This window comes from Anguilla anguilla, chromosome 2 (assembly GCF_013347855.1).
Source record: "Anguilla anguilla isolate fAngAng1 chromosome 2, fAngAng1.pri, whole genome shotgun sequence".
NCBI lineage: Eukaryota > Metazoa > Chordata > Actinopteri > Anguilliformes > Anguillidae > Anguilla > Anguilla anguilla.
The window spans coordinates 75,018,782-75,039,556 of NC_049202.1; the positions used below are offsets into that span (position 1 = coordinate 75,018,782).

The following is a 20,775-nucleotide window of genomic DNA, read 5'->3' on the forward strand; positions in this document are numbered from 1 at the left end:
GTTGTTAGGGGACAATGGCAATCCATTTAAGACATGGTTGAAGATGGCATACATCATCCCTACCACAGTACGTGACTTGTCATTCAATCAAAAACTCGAAAACACACGTTGGAATAGAGAAGACATTTGGAGGGCTGAAAATGGCCTTCGGATGTTTGGATAAGTCAGTTTGAACATTACATTGCGGCCCTCAGAAGGCCAAAGCCTTCTTTGTGGTACGTTGCGTTTTTTCAGAAAGTTGCCAAAGTCGTCCTGGACATTAGCCAGTTGTTGGCTATCTTGCTAGCTACTCTGCTAGCGATGACAACAGTATTGCAACTAATGCCATTTTATAGTAGGCCTATGCTTTACACTGAGGCCTTTATACGCATTTTTGTTGGATCAGCAGTATCCTATCCTAGTATTAATTTAGTTTGTTGTAAAGCCTACTAATGTCCATTTTGTTCAAAGTTGTCCCCCCCTTTGTGGCTGTTGGTATTGCACTCGTTGGCAGAAGTATGTGAGTAGGCATGTCAAACAAGGTTGTTGCTTACAATAAATACGCTATTTTTATGAAATTACATTTTTACACCTATGATTTCTCTTTTTTGGCTGTGTACAATAATTTTCTTTAAAATCCGATAATTTTAAGCCTCCGGTACGATAGTTTAATATTTCTGGCAACGCTGGCTAGCTAGCTGTTGTACAGACATGGCATCTCCGTTTGCAGCCCCTTAAAACACTTGTCTGACGCTGATTCTGTTACGGACCGTAATGAAGAATTATATCCCCCCAAAAAGCGAACTCGTTCATCCGAGTGGGCTCACTTAGCATTCAGGAAAAAGGATTTTTATTATTTTAAATATACAATTACAAGGAGTGAACTATTCAGTTGCATTTTTTGTTTTATTTTTCAATTAAAATGGTTTAAAAAATCTACAGATCCATAAATAAACAGATTGAGTTGTAAACTTTGTGTGATTTTTATTTATTTATTTATTTTTAGCTTAAAACCAATACCGTGATATAGCCTAGCGAAAATCATGATATTGAGTAGTACGATTATCATACCGTGAAATTTTCATACCGTCACATCCCTACTTTGCAGTTATATGTGGGTTTTTGCTTTGCATATCTGACAATTCTCCAAGCAGTTCTATCAGAGATTTTTTTGCAGTCTTCCTAATCATGCCTTGACTTTGAGGATGTTTCTGACAGCAGAAATTCCAAGCTGGGAGCATTTAGATATCCTCCAACAGCATTCCCCAGCTTTATAAGATTAAAAAATCTTTATTTCCAAGTACTCAGTCAGCTAGTAAAAGGACCCCAGAAAGAAATCACAACAGCAGAAATTAGAAGGGTCAGAGTATTCATTAAGGTCTGGAATTGTAGTCACCTGGCTTCATTTAAAGTTGCTTTATTTAACTTTTTAACACAGAAAATCTTTAAAAGAAAGAATACATCCACAGAGCGTGCAGAAGGATACAGAATAAAAGTATTGCTTTTCCTCAAAAAAAAAAAAAAAAAGTTGTGTTTATGTCTGTCAGAGACATCAGATACTAGGGTTAATGCCCCCAACAATACTCCTCACCACACCAGTCTTTTTCTCACAAGTAAAATGTGCAGCCGGTTGCCAGTTAAAGAGTTACAGGGAAAAAATGGCTGACTTCAAGCTACATAAACAATGAAGAATGCTAAAGTTACCTGTCAAGCTGTAATTCTTTCATAGCTAACAGTGTACATGCATATCAAATACTGCGCACAGCTAGCCTACATAAGACAAATCATGTCACAAGCTGTGACAGGAAGCTACAATAGCCAGCTGTTCAGTGCTGTACAACCACCACACACAAAAACACAGGTTGAGTGAACTTGGAAACCATTCGCAGAGGACGAGTTTCAAATGAGAGCAGCTGGCATGGTGGTGACATGCCTTGGGTTGGGATTGCAGTTCTGACTTGAGGACACTATAATCGGGTTTCAAATAACCTATTGCTCCATATGACCTCATTTATGGCCTGATCAAATTTTGAGACCTTTTTAAAAACAAGCACGAAACCGTCCAGACCCACGGCGCAACTGTACTAACTATATAGCTAGCTAGCTATGACATGTCCTCACCTCTGTAACGTTATTTGTTGTCCTCCGTGTGTCCATACATCTGTATCGGTGGTTGTAGCTGTGTGTCCTTAGCTCCTACTCATGCGTGCAGGATAGCATCCGCACGTGCTAACTAGGTTAACTAAAGTAGGCAAAACGTGAACATGTTAGGGTTAGCTAAAGTAACGTTAGGCAATAAATCTGTACGTAAAAATCTTGTGCCGTTTGAAGTGGTAATTTTGGGAGATGCAGACAGATGAAGGCGTCGCACTAACTAGGTTAAAGTAGGCGAAACGCTAACATGTTAGGGTTAGCTGAAGTAACGTTAGGCGAAGATTTTAGGAAATGCAAAGAAAGGCATCGCTAGCACCACCTGTGCATGCGATGATTTTAGGAAATGCAAAGACGAAGTACCACCTGCACATGCGTCCGACTAAATGTCCCTCTCAGATTGTCCGTGAGTGACCACAATTTGCCATTCCCGCGTAGTTCCTGCGCGCCGTGGGAAAAAAAAAAAAATGTAATATTCAGAACAGCATGAAGGTCCTTAGTTTGAATCCTGCCCAGTGCCTTTCTGTGTGGTTTGCATGTTTTCCTCATGTCCCTGTGGGTTTCCCCCAGGTACTCCAGTTTCCTCCTACAGTCCAAAGACATGCAGTACTTTGTTTTTTTTAATACATTTACAAAATGGTATACAAAAAAAAAAAAAAAAAAATATATATATATATATATATATAAAAATGCACATTAATATTACATAAAATTTTACAATTTGATTAGGTTCCACGGTGTATTTTTCCTTTGTTGTATGTCCAAAGTTCTCATTCTTTTCAGTTCAGTTACCACCTGGCTGAAGACTGCATCGCTGGAGATGTTTACCTGGTTAACAACCACCTTACACCTCGTCCTCCACAACTTTTCCACCACTGTGCATATCAGCGTCCAATAAAACTCTGTGTATCCGACATGTTTTCTCGGAATATACCATACATCGCAGCATTAAAATTTACATTGATATCAAAACCAATACTAGGCATCTTCCCCCACACCTCTTTGGATATCTGACAGTGCAAAATTAAATGTTCACTAGTTTCATCCTCAATGCAATTATTCATTGGGCATATTTTAGTTGTTACGAAGCAGCTCCATTTCACTATTGCTCGCACAGCTAGCCTATTAACTGAAACAAGCCCATAGGTATAAGTGAGTGAATGGCGTGCGTGCCCTGGCCAGGGTGTATTCCCGCCTCTCGCCCAATGCATGTTCGGACAGACTCCAGCACCTCCCATGGCCCTGACCAGGAATAAGCAAGTATAGATAATGGATGGACTAAATTCTTCCTATTAATAATTTAATATATTTTAAGGTAGGGAAATAGCACAGGATGGTCATTGAATACCAGAGGATTGCTTCAATCAATACATGAGGAACAAGAAACAGGCATTTATTAAAGAGGGAAAGAATCACAGTCCAGGCTGAAACCAATACAAAATATAAAGCCATCATTCATTTGTACAGATATATACAGCACATGTACAGTATGTGAAATTTAAGAAAAAACCTTTGTATTCAGAAACTGAAAATGTCAGAAAGTCCAAGTTTTTTGATACAAAGTTTAAGTATAACATTTTGATTTGAAATTGAATGTGCAGGGTCTGCAGAAACAGAGATAATAAAGACAAATATCTCAGACAAAACCTACTGCCTTAAGTCTAACAATCACCTTTAGCTGAAATACACATTACAGATTACCATGTTCCTTTTGATAGTATATCCAAACTGTTTTTACACTGTTTCCGTCAAACAAATTACATTGGTAGTAATTTAATCATCACAAAATATCACCCATCAATCCAGAAGGAATTTCATTTTACATTTACAAAGAACTAAAATTACATTTTTTTTTAAAGAATAAAACATTCTAAACCACTTTTCATAAATAGAAAATGGCATCCCAGTTTGTCCCAGTCACTCTGTCATTTTTTCAGATGTCTGTCCAAAATGCAATAGGGCAAGCAATATCAAATGAAAAAACTGCACCATTATAAGCACTGCAAAATGACCAGCTTACTACATTTCATTCAATCCTACTCCAAATAAACACCCACCAAATACGAATTTGGAAACTGCGACATGGTGGTTTGTCCTAAAACAATATGAAGGGATTTTGGTAAATGAGCAAAAGTACTTCCCTCACGGAGAAGACATGTAGGGCTTTTCACCTGTGTGAATTCTCAGGTGCATCTGTAAACTAGAGTTTCTACAAAAACACTTTTCACAATGCATACATTTGTATGGCTTTTCCCCTGTATGTATTCTCATGTGTACACCTAAATAAAACTTTGTACTAAAACACTTCTCACACTGGGTACACTTGTAGGGCTTTTCGCCTCTATGAATTTTCTGGTGGCTATTTAAATGATATATTCTGGAAAAGTACTTACAACACTGAGAACATTTGTAGGGATTTTCACCTGAATGAACTTGCTGGTGAAAATTTAAAGCAGATTTTCTATGAAAACACTTCTCACAATGCAGACACTTGTAGGGCTTTTCACCTGTATGAATTCTCAGGTGCATCTGTAAACCAGATTTTCTATGAAAACACTTCTCACAATGCATACACTTATACGGCTTTTCACCCGTATGAATCCTCAGGTGTACGGCTAAATAATATTTTGTACTAAAATCCTTCTCACACTGGATACATTTGTAGGGCTTTTCACCTGTATGAATTTTCTGGTGGCTATTTAAATGAGATATTCTTGAAAAGAACTTGCAACACTGGGAACATTTGTAGGGCTTTTCACCTGAATGAATTTGCTGGTGTATACTCAAAGTAGAATTCGAACGAAAACACTTCCCACACTGAGGACATTTGTAGGGCCTTTCACCAGTATGAGTTCTTATATGTATATTTAAAGCTGTTTTTATACGAAAACACTTCTCACACTGTGTACACTTGTATGGTTTTTCATCTGAATGAATTTTCAGGTGCAAATGTAAACCTGATTTTCTATTAAAACACTTTGCACAATGTATACACTTGAATGGTTTTTCACCGGTATGAATTCTGAGGTGTATATCCAAGTAATATTTTGAACAAAAACACTTCTCACACTGTGTACACTTGTATGACATTTCACCCATATTAATTTCACCTTTATTTCTATGAACTGTCTTGCTTTGGAAGAAATTTGAAAGCATTTTGCTTTTCTTTGAATTGTTCATAATGGACTCAATTGTCTCACTCATCTTCCTACACGATTTAGGATTTTTTCTAAGATTTCTACTTTTCTGGACAATTCTGGTCAGATTATTTTCATTGTTTATGTCACTGTGATGGTTTACGTCCTCACATTGGGTCATCAAATCATGTATATCTTCTTTTGTGCAGTCTGTGTTTGGCTCTCCTGCACATTGCCATGGTTCAGTCTGATCTTTGTGATCAACACCAGCTCCATTCATCACAGGATTCATGAGATCACTCACTAAACTTTCACTGGATTCACACTTCATTTGATCAGATTTAATATGAACACATTTAACATCCTGCAAGTCACTAATGTGTTCTGCCTTAAGGTATCCTCCATCATCAGTCTCTGTTTTGATTTGGTCAGGATGCAGATGGGTTACATATCCCAGCTCTGTACTGTCGAGGGTCTCTGTCTTAAGATCCCCAGTTCGGGTGGAGCCCAGATCAGTTTCTGTTTTAATCAGTGATGTGTGTGTGTGGTGTACATCACTGACCCTGCTGTGTGCTGTAACACACTCTGGCTCCAGTGTGTTCAGTCCTGGTGCAGCACAATCTGTCTCTGACTCTGCCATGTGGACAGACTCCAGTCCACTGAGTTCCTCTTCCTTCTGTCTGATCCTGTGCTGCTCAGTGAGCTCTGGTAGTGTTGTCTCAGCGTCCTGCATAACCTGCCTGGAGGAAAACAGGGGAAAAAGATCCTTAAATCAGCTGACAAATTTATTACACTGTGCATTCCTAAAGATGCCCGACTGACCACAGGGGGCGCTCTTGCATTATGAGGTGGAGGCCACCCCTCCTGCCTCCCTGCATGATACCAACTGACAGGTTCATTTTAAAAACACACATTTAAATTAAACTGTCACTTTGCTATAAGAAAATGCAAAAAGAACAGTGGAAAAAAAGACCTTTCTGAAGTGCCTTGGAACACGTGCAGGTATGCATTTGTATTTTTTCAGCTTTGCCTACGAGAAAATAAACTCCTGCCGCAGAAAGCAGAAGAAACCAGCAAAACACAAAATCTTGCAGAGCAGCCTGAATACTGGCTGGCTGTGGCAGGATGACTTCCCTCAGAGTATTCACATCCCAGTCTTCAGTTGTGGAGCTGCCCTTAATTTAATTCTATACCTGAAAATTCGAAATGTGATTTTGGGAAATCATCTCTATTGACTCAATTCTGGGGAAGCATCTTTATTTATTGCGTCGCATCCGTAAACAATTTGGCGGCGAGAGGAAGGCCAAACAAAGTGATGTCTGACCTTTGAAAGCAGTGATTTAACTAGTCGCGTTGCTAAGAACATGCCAAATTGGTATCAATTAGCCCCTTATCTCTGCTTGTTTTATCATTCCCCTTCATTTTCAGGTTCTCCAGTATTTTCACCAAATAACATCACACTTGGTACTGTTCCGTTTGCAAGCAATGGCCGATACTCATAAAGTAGCAACATAAATTAGCCAAATTTTCTCTCTCAGTTCTATAATATACATAAAACTAAAAATAGAATTCATTATATTTCTAGGATTTCCACATGTTCCACGGATTAATTTAGAGAACCGGATTCAACAGCATGACGACATTGGAGCGTTAAATTATTTCGCGATACATTTGACCCACTATTAGCTTATTGACCATCTCACAGAAAAATAACGTTGGACCAGTAGGCTACTGAGTATTTAAATTCTAAAATGAACTCTAGCCTACAAGCACGAGTGTTCACAGCAGTTTATGTCAAATTAGCAAACACATCTTGTGCAAACAGAAATCAACCCGATTTGCATCAAGATTATGGAAATAAAAACGTACACGTTTGTTAATGACTCCATAAACTCACCTCAACAATATATTTGACTTGTTAAATTATAATAACGAAAGCGTTGATTTAGTTCAGCTGGGCAGGCTCAATCTACTTTTTCTTCTTCTTTGTGTTGTTAAATGGCGTATCGTACAGCCTGTATTTATGGAAAGATTCGGACTTCCTGTGCAGTTTCTGGATTGAGCTTCAAAATAAAAGAGCTATGCATGTGTTAAACCACCCCCCGCGACTTCCCCTTTGGAACGTGTTTATAGCGTGTCAATTTTGATGGCAGAAAACATAAATATGTCTGCTATATGCAATCATAATGTGCTTCAGATAATAGTTGAAATGTTTATTTTTTGTATTCTTTTTTTATTCGGCGGTAGTGTAGTATAATGGCCATGGAATTGGTCTTATAACCTCGGAAGGTCGCAAGTTCGATTCCCCGGTAGGACACTGCCGTTGTACCCTTGAGCAAGGTACTTAACCTGCGTTGTTCCAGTATATATCCAGCTGTATAATTGGATACAATGCAAGTCTCTCTGGTTAAGAGTGTCTGCTAAATGCCTGTAAACTAAACTTTTCCTTGGAGAGAACAAAAACATTCCATTATTTATGTCGTATTCCTCTATATTGGCCACCTCTGTCATACCTCTGGGAGGGGCTATCCATTGAAGACATGGTTAATAACGCTTTATATGATGCTATTGAGCAGAGAAGATTCTCCTCTTGTAATAAGCAGGCATGACAAGATGTATATAGGAAATAGGATTTATTTCTGCAGAAAGAACTGAAAAGAGAGTGACCTACAATTTGGGAGAATTTTCAAATGATATGAACAACTAAAGTAAGCTTTCTCCTCCTGCGATTCAGGGGGGGAAAAGTTGAAAATTCAAATTTTTTCCTTATATATTTTCAGTGTTTATAGTAAAATAAATGAAATAATAAAAAAAAAAAAACAGTAATAATGTATATAAATGCAAACATTAACAAATAAAAACAAAAACAATCCATTAGGAATAATGCAATATATAAACTATACAGGTGTATTTTATGAGCACCTCCTCTCCCCATTTAATTGTTGACGCTGCACTTGTATCCTGATTCCAAATTCAAATATGAAGGCTACATAAACTCAGCCTATTAAATAATAGGTAAATGGCATGATGTAGCCACATAAGATGCTGATATTCTGTATTTGAAGAAATATGCCCAAACAACATTACTGGCGTTCCTAGTTATGCTCATAGTAGACAAAAGTGGTTAGAAAAGGTTAAATAGTTGTGCTCTCTCCTATCATGCACTGTGTTTAAAAGCTGCGAGTAATGAATGCTTTTTCGATACAATTCAGAGGCAAGCTTCATTGCTTCAGAAAGCTTCGCTTTGCCAACACTAAATATTACATTTGGTCTAAAGATCTGAAACCATTCAGTGTGACAAATGCAATCATAGGGGAAATCAGGAAGGGGGCAAATACTTTTTCTGAAATTGTTCAAAATAAAGGTCCACCTGCGCATATGCGAGAAAAATGCAACTTAAATGTTTGTTTTCAAACCTAGCAAAGTTATGACATTTAAATACTCCTTTGTTATAATAATAATACAAATGATGTTTCTGGAGTACCGTTTATACGTAAAGGCAAAGCATTTATTTCCTTTCTTCCATGTTGTTTGTTAGAAATGCAGTAAGTCTAAATATGAAATACAAAAATCACTGTTTTCTGTATATATACATCATCTTTGTCATAATTAAAGATGTTATTTTTCATTATTGTCATTTCATTCTTCAGAATATCAATTCATTGAATCAGATGAGTTTTCACAAAAAAGCATGTCATGGTTATTTGAGATGTAAAAAAGTGTTCATACAATTGAAAATGTATAAAATGATTAAAACAATTCAGACCCATAGGAATAAAACGTATTTACTGCACAAATAGTGTTTTCAGGTATGTGCAACAGGAATTAAACTACAGTACATTTATAAACAGGGATAGTAAATTAGAAAGCAATGACTCTGTGAACGACATTAGAGTCCATGCAGAAATTTACATGGCATAAAAGTCTTGGAATGTGCACACAATGTTAACGTATTTCATGCACCATTCATCTACAACACTGAAAAGTAGAGAAACAAAGATTCTGAAATGTTGATAAAAACATATTGTCTGAAGTGTAATGATCAGCTTTAGTCAACATGCATATTACAGCCTCTATGCTGGCAGTAAAAAAAGAAAACTGATAAGGCCAGTTCTGTCAATTTCATTTTCAGAAAACGAGTTTTCAAGACACATTACCAGCTTTCTACCATCTTTTCTAAAAAATTCCAGCCGTCGAAATACGAATGAAATTCCCTTACAATGAAAAGAATGTTCCCAAACACTCATTGTAAAAGGGAAACGGGATCCCAGTTTGTCCCAGTCATTGCAGGGAATACATCAGGGGGAACCATACACTGTACTACCATGCAACAGGAAAGGCTGACAAGGCTATCTTTCCAAATGTATGAATTATGCTGGTGTTGATTTAAAGCTGGTTTAGTTAAAAAGGCCAGTCCGTACTGTTCACACTTTCAGGGGCGTTCTTCCGCACAAATCCTCTGGTGGCTAATTACCACCAGAGGAATTCTCTGGAAGCTACTTACGAGATATTTTGGAAAGTACTTCCCACCATGAATAAATCTGTAGGGCTTTTCACCTGTGAGTACTCTGGTGGCAAGTTAGATTATATTTTCTGTTAAAACACTTCCCGCATTCTGTACACTTGTAGGGCCGTTCACCTGAATGAATTTTCATGTGGCTATTTAAATCATATATTCTGGAGAAAGACTTCTCACACTGAGGACATTTGAAGGGATATTCATGTGTATGCCTTTTCAAGTGTAAATTTAAAGATGATGTTGAAAAAAAACACTTTTCACACTGAGTACACTTGAAGGGTTTTTCACCTGTATGAATTATATTGTGACGATTTAGCTCACTTCTTTGGGAAAAACACTTCCCACACTCAATACATTTGAAGGGCTTGTTACCCGTGTGAGTACTCAGGTGGCAAGTTAAATTATATTTCCGATAAAAACATTTTCCACACTCTGTACACTTGTAGGTCTGTTCACCTGAGTGAATTTTCAGGTGGCTATTTAAATCATATAGTCTACAGAAAGACTTCACACACTGAGGACATTTGTAAGGCTGTTCATCTGTATGAATTCTCATGTGTATATCTAAAGAATATTTTGCATTAAAATACTTCCCACACTGAATACAAAGAAAGGGTTTTTCATCCATATGAACCATCTTGTGGCGATTTAACGCACTTGTTTGGGAAAAACATTTCCCACACTGAGTACATTTGTAGGGCTTTTCACCTGTATGAATCATCTTGTGGCGATTTAAAGCACTTTTTTGGTAAAAACATTTCCCACACTGAGTACATTTGTAGGGCTTTTCACCTGTATGAATCATCTTGTGGCAATTTAAAGCACTTGTTTGCGAAAAATGAATCCCACACTGAGTACATCTGTAGGGTTTTTCACCTGTATGAATTCTCTGGTGGCTATTTAAATGAGACATTCTGGAAAAGCACTTCTCACACGAAGTACATTTGTAGGGCTTTTCACCAGCATGAATTCTCTGGTGGCTATTTAAATGAGACAATCTCAAAAAGCACTTCTCACACTGTGTACACTTGTATGGCTTTTCTCCTAAATGAAGGTCCCCTTTATTTCTATGAACAGTCTGGTTTTGAAAGAAATTCAAAAGTTTTTGGTTTTTGCATGAATTCATTATCATGGGTTCAATTGTCACATTTGTTCGCTGTTTATGTTTGCCACAAATGTTCGTACTTTTCTGAACAAATCTGGCCTGATTATGTTCATTAGTGTTGTCATAGCGATTTAATTCCCCACACTGGGTCAGCAGCTCCTGAATTTCTTCTTTTTTACAGTCTGTGTTTGGCTCTCCTGCACATTGCCATTGTTCAGCCTGGTCTTTGTGATCAACACCAGCTCCATTCATTACAGCATTTATGAGATTACTCACTAAACTTTCACTGGATTCACACTTAATCCTATCAAATTCAATTTTCACACAATTAATATCCTGCAAGTCACTGATGTGTTCTGCCTGAAGGTATCCTCCATCAGCAGTCTCCGTTTTGATTTGGTCAGGATGCAGATGGGCTACATATCCCAGCTCTGTACACTCGAGGTTCTCTGTCTTAATAAGATCCCCAGTGTGGGAGGAGCCCAGATCAGTTTCAGTTTTAGTCAGTGGTGTGTGTCTGTTCTGTACATCACTGACCCCGCTGTGTGCTGTAACACACTCTGGCTCCAGTGTGTTGAGTCCTGGTGCAGAACACTCTGTCTCTGACTCTGCCATGTGTACAGACTCCAGTCCACTGAGTTCCTCTTCTTTCTGTCTGATCCTGTGCTGCTCAGTGAGCTCTGGTAGTGTTGTCTCAGTGTCCTGTCTCAGACAGACTCCTGCCTGCATCATACTGCTGCTCAAAAGTGTTCAGAACTGCAGCTCCTGAAGGGAAACAGGGGAAGGGATTTATCCTTAATCAAACAGGCTCTACTGCAGCAGCTGACACATTCTTTGCGCTGTGCATTCCTGAAGATGCTAGACTGACCACCGGGGGGCGCTCTTGCATTAGGAAATGGAGGCAACCCTTCCAGGTGATAAGTGACCTGTGCACATCACAGGTTAATTTTAAAAACAGTTTTAACTAACTAGGTGTTATTTTTTGCATGTTTGCACAGAGTAAAAGAAAATTCTTTCTGAAGTGCCTCAGAACATTTTCAGGTTTACTTTTGTGTTTGTTTCAGCTTTGTTTTTCTTTGAGAAAATAAACTCTTGCCACATAAAATAGAGGAAACCAAGAAAATACAAAACAAGCTAGCTCTCCCCCTGCTCTACCGATGCCAAAGAGCTTTGTCGCTTGTTCAAATGTGCCAATAGCACGAGCCTCAAGAAGCGTTGCACACAATTCCCACTATCGCCTCCGCAACCCCTGGTTTACAATCGCTTACACACACCCCTCCCCCAAATCAAAAATGGAGTCTCAACCTGTGGGAAACACTGAGGGTGAGGGTCACACAGCTGAGACAGAAGTATGTGCAACAGATCGCCAGTTTAAAAAAAAAAAAAAAAAAAAAAAAAAATGAAGAACTGTTTGAAAAAACGGCCAGCATATCGTATTTATTGTTTGTACCACAACGGCATAGCATATTGTGGTACAGACAATAAATGGACTGCATTTACATGGTACATGGACTGCATTTATATAGCGCTTTTATCCAAAGCGCTTTACAATTGATGCCTCTCATTCACCAGAGCAGTTAGGGGTTAGGTGTTTTGCTCAGGGACACTTCGACATGCCCAGGGCGGGGATTGAACCGGCAACCCTCCGACTGCCAGACAACCGCTTTTACCTCCTGAGCTATGCCGCCACAATACAGGCCGCAAGGAAAATCCATCACAACCGATCTGAAAGTTTTCTTCACTGATACACTGTACCTACCATGAATTACTCCTCAGTTGTGGAAAGTATCAAGAAATGCAGATTATAATATTGACAAATGTGAATGCATTTGTGTCTCACAATGCAAGTTATGTTATAAGTATATAAAAGCATCCTTAAAAGCATGCAGGTAAATTAAGTGACTAACTAGCCCTGCCCACATGGGGGCACCAGCGAGTAGCATTTAGCCAACTTATTTCCATGAAGTTGACAAACTTATGGCCACTGCCAAGAAAGGTTTTTAAACACTGTCCAAGCCGGAAATGCTTTACATGGAGCATATTTATAGCTCAATTTTGAAGTTTTATTTTCAGTCAACAAAACTCCTCCCCTGAATCACGTAAAACCGGATGGGGAAGTAGGAATCTCAATAGTATCACTCAAAGTATGTCAGTTTTTATCCCAGATTTGTAGAAATGGAGATCGATATCACACCAAACAGCACTGTGCTCACAGAGCTCGAGGCATTACTGAGGGATAAGGGTTTGTTGGAGATACTGCTCTTGTTAATCACTGAAAATGGCAAGAGTCTCAATGTCATGACCCGGTGGTATGAGAGTCGTGACATCAGAATCCACAAATTAATTTCATCCATGTGCTCACCCGTCAACACTTTTAAGGAAGACCAGGTCCAGCAGTACGCAGTGTCCACAAGTATTAGCTCCAGCCACACACTAAACCAACAGGTTTCACTAATGAGCTTACTTCCTGGCGGTTGCTGAGTTGAGAACAGACGGGGCAGAAACCTTTCAGCACAACCTTCAATAAAGACTACAAATCCTGCGCTTCCAATTCGTTTAAATCCGCACACTGAAGATATTAGCCATGTCTATTCTCCGAGTGTGCGTGCTGAGAACGACAGTAGCTACACGTATCCACATTTTAAAATAATGTCGATAGAATGTGCACAATCGTCCGATGCAAATAAAAATGACTATTACGCACCTAATAGACTAATTCAGGAGAACTGGACGGTACTGATCGAACAGTTTAAGCGGACATTTTCCTCAGTTTTCAAATCAGCAGCCGTCACTGCTTCCTGAACCAAGGTAGTTAAATTATTTGTAAAATCAGGTGGCGCAGTGTAAGATTGGGACAAATAATGCAGCCCACAGGACGTGGAGTTGAGTAGCGCTAGTTTAGCTGATAGCCAATATTAGTGGCAGACGCTCTGCATAAGAGCGTCTGCCAAATGCCTGTAATGTAGTGAAATCCCTAACGTATTATATTCTTACTGAACATCTCAGTGAGAAGTAACGCCGGAGCAGGACGAAATATTGAAACTCTAATATGTGTTATGTACAGGTGTGGACGCCAGGAAGAGTAGCTGATTGCCACGGCATCAGCTAATGGGGATCCTTTAAATAAACAAATAAACAAAACTCTAAAATTAATTGGACAATCAGGTGCGTTTTGAAGCCAACTTACTGGCAAACGCAAACTAGCAAACAGGCCTATCTTGTGAAAACAAATAGGAAGATTTCAAGCTTGCTGGTAAACTAAACTAACCGAGCCGTAAAATCATCACGATTAACATCGGGGAAAACTTACCCATATTTGTTGATGAAATCGTTATTTAACCTCTGCAGCGAACAATCGAATGTGCGGGTTACAACTGTGTGAAGAATACAGCGAACGACGGACTGTGGTACAGCAGGGCAGACTCCTTGTTCAGTTTTATGGTGGTTGTCTACCACTTTTGTGGTGCATTACCGCCACCTTCTGAACTGGAGTGCGGGTCGGGATATTTATTATCTTCTATATCTAATTATTCAAAGTTTGGTGTTCAAATAAGATAAGACAAAGATAAGACCTCTATTCTTTATAAAATGAAATATGAAAATCAGTGAAAAAAAAACTTTAAAAAAAAAATGTCAATAATATTCACCTGCACTTTGTTTTCTGACAAACTTAAAACCGTTGCCCTCTTTTTTGACTACATATTTGACACTTAACCACTACATGTTCATTGATTTTTTGAAGGTTGTAATATTAATGTCTCCCACTGTTTATTCATTAAAAAAACATTGTGGCGTTTAGCTCTGTGTGCCCAAACCTCATTCGATATTACATTACATTACAGGCATTTAGCAGACGCTCTTATCCAGAGCGACTTACACAACTTTTACATTGCATTTTACATTGTATCCATTTATACAGCTGGATATATACTGAAGCAATGCAGGTTAAGTACCTTGCTCAAGGGTACAACGGCAGTGTCCTTACCCGGGAATCGAACCTGCGACCTTTTGGTTACAAGCGCACTTCCTTACCCACTGTGCCACACTCCGTCCTCCGATATATTCGAATATTATATACTCCTTCCACATTTTTAAATTGTGAGAGACAATTATGAGCAACAGGGGCAACATAGCTCAGGAAGTAAGAGAAGTTGTCTGGCAGTCGGAGAGTTGCCGGTTCGATCCCCCCCTAGGTGCCAACAGAATGACGTCACAACGGCGACACTGTTTGAATCTCTGGGAAGTGAGGTCCAAAGACACACCTGCAATTACCCCTTATCGCCTATAGGTGCTGCCAAAGACAACGAAACGGAGATCTTCGAGATTGTTACTTTAAATGCCTCTATCTATGCATTTATTACCATCTTAATTTAAGATGGTTTATTATCTTATTATTATTATTATGATTATTATTATAATAATTATTATTTTTATTATTATTATGTACAATTATTCCATACACAATTCATATACAAAATGGACAAATAAAGTTTGAAAAAACAGATACATTTGATAAAACATACTGCCTGAAGACAAATGACCAGGTTCAGCTGACATACACATTATAGCCTCAACACTGATAGCAAAATAACTCAAAATGGCAGTACTGTCAAGTTAATTTTCAGAATGCAAGTTTGCAATAGACATTACCACTTATTTCTATATTACATCCACACAGTTCACACTGACTCTTTCAAACTGGTGTCAAGTTCATCACTACAAAATATCAACCTTCATCCTACAAAGAATTAAAATGACATTTCTTTACAACAAAACTTTTGAACACTTGGAAAACGGCATCCCAGTTTTTCCCAGCCATTGTTCTTATACATTTGATGGACATTTGAAACACTATGGCATTTCACCTGTATGAATTCTCAGGTGTATATTTAGAGCAGACTTCGTACTACAACATGTACCACACTGAATACATTTGTATGGCTTGTGGCGATTTAAATGAGATAATTTGGAAAAGCACTTCCCACAATGTGCACATGTGTAGGGCTTTTGATCCATATGAACTCTCTGGTGACAATGTAAATTACTTATTTTGCAAAAACACTTCCCACACTGAGGACATTTGTGTGGCTTTTCACCTGTATGAATCATCTTGTGGTAATTTAAAGTACTTTGTTGTGCAAAACACTTCCCGCACTCTATACAATTGTAGGGTTTTTCACCTGTATGAATTCTCTGATGACTATTCAACTGAGCCAATTTTGAAAATGACTTCCCACAATGTGAACATTTGTATGGCATCTCTCCTGTATGAATTCTCAGGTGTACATTTAAGTCATAATTTGTAATAAAACACTTCCCACACTGAACACATTTGTATGGCTTTTCACCTGTATGAATCATCTTGTGGCAATTTAAAGTACTTTTTTGTGAAAAACACTTCCCACACTGAACACATTTGTATGGCTTTTCACATGTATGAATCATCTTGTGGCAATTTAAAGCACTTTTTTGTGAAAAACACTTCCCACACTGAATACATTTAAATGGCTTTTCACCTGTATGAATTCTAAGGTGTCTATTTAAATCAGATTTTCTACTAAAGCACTTCCCACACTGAATACATTTAAATGGCTTTTCACCTGTATGAATTTGCAGGTGTCTATTTAAATGAGATTTTTGGGAAAAGCACTTCTCACACAGTGTACACTTGTAGGGCTTTTCACCTGCATGAATTTCCCCTTTATTTCTTTGAATTGTCTTGTCTTGAAATGAATTCAAATGGCTCAGATATTTACGTGAATTAATTGCCACGGGTTCAATTATGACATTTGTTCTCTGGAAATGAGGAGACTTGCTGATATTGTTTGCACTGTTCTGGACAATTCTTGTCTGATTATTTTCATTGTTTATGCCACAATGATGATTTAAGCCCCTACAATGGGTCGGCAGATCAAGAATTTCTTCTTTTTTACAGTTAGGATTTGGCTCTCCTGCACAGTGCCATGATTCATTCAGGTCTTTCTGATGAACATCAGTCCCAGTCATCACAGTATTCATGAGATCACTCACTAAACTTTCACTGGATTCACACTTCATTTGATCAGATTTAATATGAACACATTTAACATCCTGCAAGTCACTAATGTGTTCTGCCTTAAGGTATCCTCCATCATCAGTCTCTGTTTTGATTTGGTCAGGATGCAGATGGGTTACATATCCCAGCTCTGTACTGTCGAGGGTCTCTGTCTTAAGATCCCCAGAGTGGGTGGAGCCCAGATCAGTTTCTGTTTTAATCAGTGATGTGTGTGTATGGTGTACATCACTGACCACGCTGTGTGCTGTAACACACTCTAGTGTGTTGAGTCCTGGTGCAGCACACTCTGTCTCTGACTCTGCCATGTGGACAGACTCCAGTCCACTGAGTTCCTCTTCTTTCTGCCTGATCCAGTGCTGCTCAGTGAGCTCTGGTAGTGTTGCCTCGGTGTCCTGTCTGCTCAAAGGTGTGCTGAACCGCAGCTCCTGGGTGGAAACAGGGGGAAGGGATTTAGCCTTAATCAAACAGGCCCTACTGCAGCAGCTGACATGCTTTACACTCTGCAGTCCTGCAGATGCCTGACTGACCACAGGGGGCGTTCTTGTATTGTGAGGTTGGGGAAACCCTTCCTCCATCTTAGGGTGACACAGTCTTTTAAATTCAGTTCCAACTTTGTCTGTTCTGCTTGGTGTTTTCTTATGGGAGAGCAGAAGAAAATAATTCCTGTAGTACCTCAGAACACATGCACATTTGCATTAGTGTTTTTGTCAGTGATAAAATAAACTGCCACATACAAAAGAGGAAAACGGCAACACATATGACCTTGTGTAGCAGCCTGAAGATTGCGCTGGCTATGGCATAAGGACAATTCCTTCAGCCCATTCATGTCCCTGTCTTGGGTAGTGGAGTTACCTTTGATTTACTTCTATTCATTTGATTTCATCAGTGTCAATGTAGCGAGCTCACTTAAGGATGTAGGCAGCTGTTTTCGCATTGGGACCTTGGATTGGGTCACAGCCTATGACTCCAAAAATACGTGACCAACTTCTCAGCACGTGAGACTCACGTGCATAAATACGGGAAGACAAACAATTTAAATCCTTACATGTCCAAAGAAGGTTGACACAAAGTGCAGTTGAATCAAAAGGCTTGTGCAGACTGCTCTACAATGAAAAATAAAATACGACTTACTAACCATTGCTCAGCCAATCAGCATTAGTTCGCCAGTGTTCAAATATTTACTCTGAAAATTCCGTTTGTATGAAGAAACGAAATCACACCAGCATGCTATAACATTAGGCTACGGCTTTTTTCGACTTCGTTGGAAAAAGATACTCATTTAAAAGTATTTACTGGACAATGTCTTTGAGGCCCAATTAAAAAAAAAAAAAAAAAAATCAGAAAGAGTTCCAAGCACCAATCCGTCCACTACCTGCTAAGAACAGATATTTAGCAAGTTACACAATCGCAAGGGCGGGTTTCACGTTCATTTCCAGGGAGCCATTTCCGGTTAATGGTTGCTAGGTAAATTGACGCTTCCTCTCCCACCACGCGCAACGGGGCAAAATAAGAGGTATCAAAAAGCTATACAAAGCATAGTGTGCGCAAAAGGATGTGAATAAAATCTTCTATGAGCAAACATTATTTAACGATGTCTTTAAATCATTGTATTTTTATTGACCATCTTACAGTTTTCAAAATCTAAAATGAATTCTACAATCAATGGGTTTCATCAGCTGTTGCCAAATTAGCGAAGACATTTCTTCTGCAAACAAGTGAATTGAAAGATACGGGTAAACAAACGAACAGAACCGTCGAAATTATAGGAAAAACTTACACCTGTTCGTTGATGTTCGTTGATTACTTAAATTCAATCGTTTAGTTAACTTGAGTAAATGTATTTCTTGGCAGAGAATGATCTCAAATAGTAAAGGTCTGTAAACCATGAAGCGTACGCCTGAATTCAGCGTTGATATTCTATGGAAGTTAGCTGAATGAAGCTGGGAGATTTTCCGGTTCGAGTATTTCAAAATAAAAGCTTGGTAAATGAAATTACTTCTTAAGTGTGATTTTCATACTCACATTTAGAAGATTATACAGTCACTTCTGTGAAATTACGTTCCCAGCAACTGCTGGTGTTTTAGTGTAGCCTGGGCATGCATTGCCATACACTGTCAGGTCACTATCGACTAATTTGCATACATGATTACTGCAAAAACAAAAAATTGTTACCAAATGAAAGGGGGTATACATTTAATCTACAGAGCCATATATTTAACATTATGCAGTCATTTCTGTGGAATCATGTCCCCAGCAATTGTTGCTGGTGTTTTAGCGTGTCCCAGGCATGAATTTCCATACACTGTCAGGTCACTATTAACTAATTTGCATATATGATTACTGCAAAAACAAAAAATTGTTACAAAATGAAGGGGGGTATACATTTAATCTACAGAGCCATATATTTAACATTATGCAGTCATTTCTGTGGAATCATGTTCCCAGCAATTGTTGCTGGTGTTTTAGTGTGTCCCAGGCATGAATTTCCAAACACTGTCAGGTCACTATTAACTAATTTGCATATATGATTACTGCAAAAACAAAAAATTGTTACAAAATGAAGGGGGGTATACATTTAATCCACAGACCCATATCTTTAACATTATGCAGTAATTTCTGTGGAATTACCTTCTCTCTACGTATATTAAATTCTAAACTCTAAATTATCTCAAAATCCTAAAGTATGTGTCAGCTGCTGCAGCAGGACCTGTTTGATGAAAGTTAAAATCCCTTGCCCTGTTTCCATCCAGGAGCTGCACGTCTGCGCACCTTTGAGCAGCAGTATGATGCAGACAGGAGTCTGTCTGAGACAGGACACTGAGACTACACTACCAGAGCTCACTGAGCAGCACAGGATCAGACAGAAAGAAGAGGAACACGGTGGACTGATGATGGAGGATACCTTAAGTCTGAAAACATCAGTGAGGATATTAATTTTGTTCATCTTAAATCTGGCCATACAAGTGTACACGGTGTGAGAAGAGTATTGTTACCAATTCTCTTTGAAGTATTCATCTGAGGATTCATACAGGTAAAAAGCCATATAGTAAGCCATATAAGCCATATAAGTGTTTTCATGTGAAATCTTCTTTAAAGATGCATTGAGAAGTCATTCAGACAAAAAGCCCTACATATGTTCTCACTGTGGCAAATGCTTTTCGACCACAAGTCATTTCAATAGCCACGAGAAATTTCATTCAGGTGAAAAGCCATACAAGTACATTCACTGTGCAAAGTGCTTCTTGACAGCAAGCCATTTAAATCGCCACCAGAGAATTCATTCAGGTGAGAAGGCCTAGAACTGCAGTAAGATTATAAAGTTTTAAAAAAATTTTCAACTTTCAACTTGAGAATTCGTTCTGGTCTAAATTCTTTCCAATGTAACAAAAATTGTTGACCAAAAATGAAATCCTACAGGGGAATAACCGGACAAATATGCTCATGTAGTGTTTCATGAAAGCCTCTATTACATGGTTAAGTTTGTGTGGGGAGTGTTTCAAATTTTGATCAAATTTAAAAGAAACCTGATAATGCATACAGAATGTCTTCACACACACAAATATATATACACCGATCAGCCACAACATTACAACCACCTGCATTTTTCTGCTTTTTTTCTGATTTAATGTTTTATTTTTTCTGTTTGTAATCAAACAATTCACATGTGGTCAAAGCGCAGACTCAGAACTTTTATTAAAGGGTATTCTTATACATTTTGGTTTCACCATGTAGTGATTACAGCACTTTTTATACTTAGTCCCCCATTTCAGTGTTTTAGACAAATTAACATAATGACAAATAAAAGAGTCATGTTTTGTATTTGGTTGCA

General features: G+C 38.4%; 3 protein-coding genes and 1 long non-coding RNA gene across 9 annotated transcripts; 1 reads left to right on the plus strand and 3 right to left on the minus strand.

Moving 5' to 3' along the window:
- Positions 1-3,494: 3,494 nt before the first annotated feature.
- On the minus strand, positions 3,495-11,458 carry LOC118219979 (zinc finger protein 2-like). Its single transcript, XM_035403545.1, has 2 exons — positions 11,429-11,458; positions 3,495-6,007 (listed from the first exon to the last, which is right to left on the minus strand). Exon 2 carries the CDS (start codon positions 5,998-6,000, stop codon positions 4,273-4,275), a length of 1,728 nt encoding a protein of 575 aa, XP_035259436.1. The 5' UTR covers positions 6,001-6,007; positions 11,429-11,458; the 3' UTR covers positions 3,495-4,272.
- LOC118219975 (gastrula zinc finger protein XlCGF26.1-like) lies at positions 7,884-14,357 on the minus strand. 2 transcript variants are annotated; one of them, XM_035403531.1, is made up of 3 exons: positions 14,202-14,357; positions 13,254-13,368; positions 7,884-11,656 (listed from the first exon to the last, which is right to left on the minus strand). In XM_035403531.1, the coding sequence occupies exon 3, from the start codon at positions 11,621-11,623 to the stop codon at positions 9,821-9,823; it is 1,803 nt and encodes a 600-aa protein (XP_035259422.1). In that variant the 5' UTR covers positions 11,624-11,656; positions 13,254-13,368; positions 14,202-14,357; the 3' UTR covers positions 7,884-9,820. The 2 variants fall into 2 exon arrangements, with proteins under 2 accessions (XP_035259422.1, XP_035259421.1); XM_035403530.1 differs by lacking the exon at positions 13,254-13,368 and having other exon boundaries at positions 14,202-14,355.
- A 1,030-nt stretch (positions 14,358-15,387) lies between these two features.
- Positions 15,388-18,892, minus strand: LOC118219984 (zinc finger protein 2 homolog). 5 transcript variants are annotated; one of them, XM_035403566.1, is made up of 3 exons: positions 18,724-18,892; positions 17,992-18,049; positions 15,388-17,371 (listed from the first exon to the last, which is right to left on the minus strand). In XM_035403566.1, exon 3 carries the CDS (start codon positions 17,249-17,251, stop codon positions 15,743-15,745), a length of 1,509 nt encoding a protein of 502 aa, XP_035259457.1. In that variant the 5' UTR covers positions 17,252-17,371; positions 17,992-18,049; positions 18,724-18,892; the 3' UTR covers positions 15,388-15,742. The 5 variants fall into 5 exon arrangements, with proteins under 5 accessions (XP_035259457.1, XP_035259455.1, XP_035259456.1 ...); XM_035403564.1 differs by lacking the exons at positions 17,992-18,049; positions 18,724-18,892 and adding an exon at positions 17,799-17,950 and having other exon boundaries at positions 15,388-16,198; positions 16,283-17,371; XM_035403565.1 differs by lacking the exon at positions 17,992-18,049.
- Positions 18,421-20,537, plus strand: LOC118220040. The gene is made up of 3 exons (XR_004763902.1): positions 18,421-18,459; positions 18,578-18,679; positions 19,697-20,537. It is a non-coding gene; the product is annotated as an uncharacterized LOC118220040 (long non-coding RNA).
- The last annotated feature ends 238 nt before the right edge of the window (positions 20,538-20,775 follow it).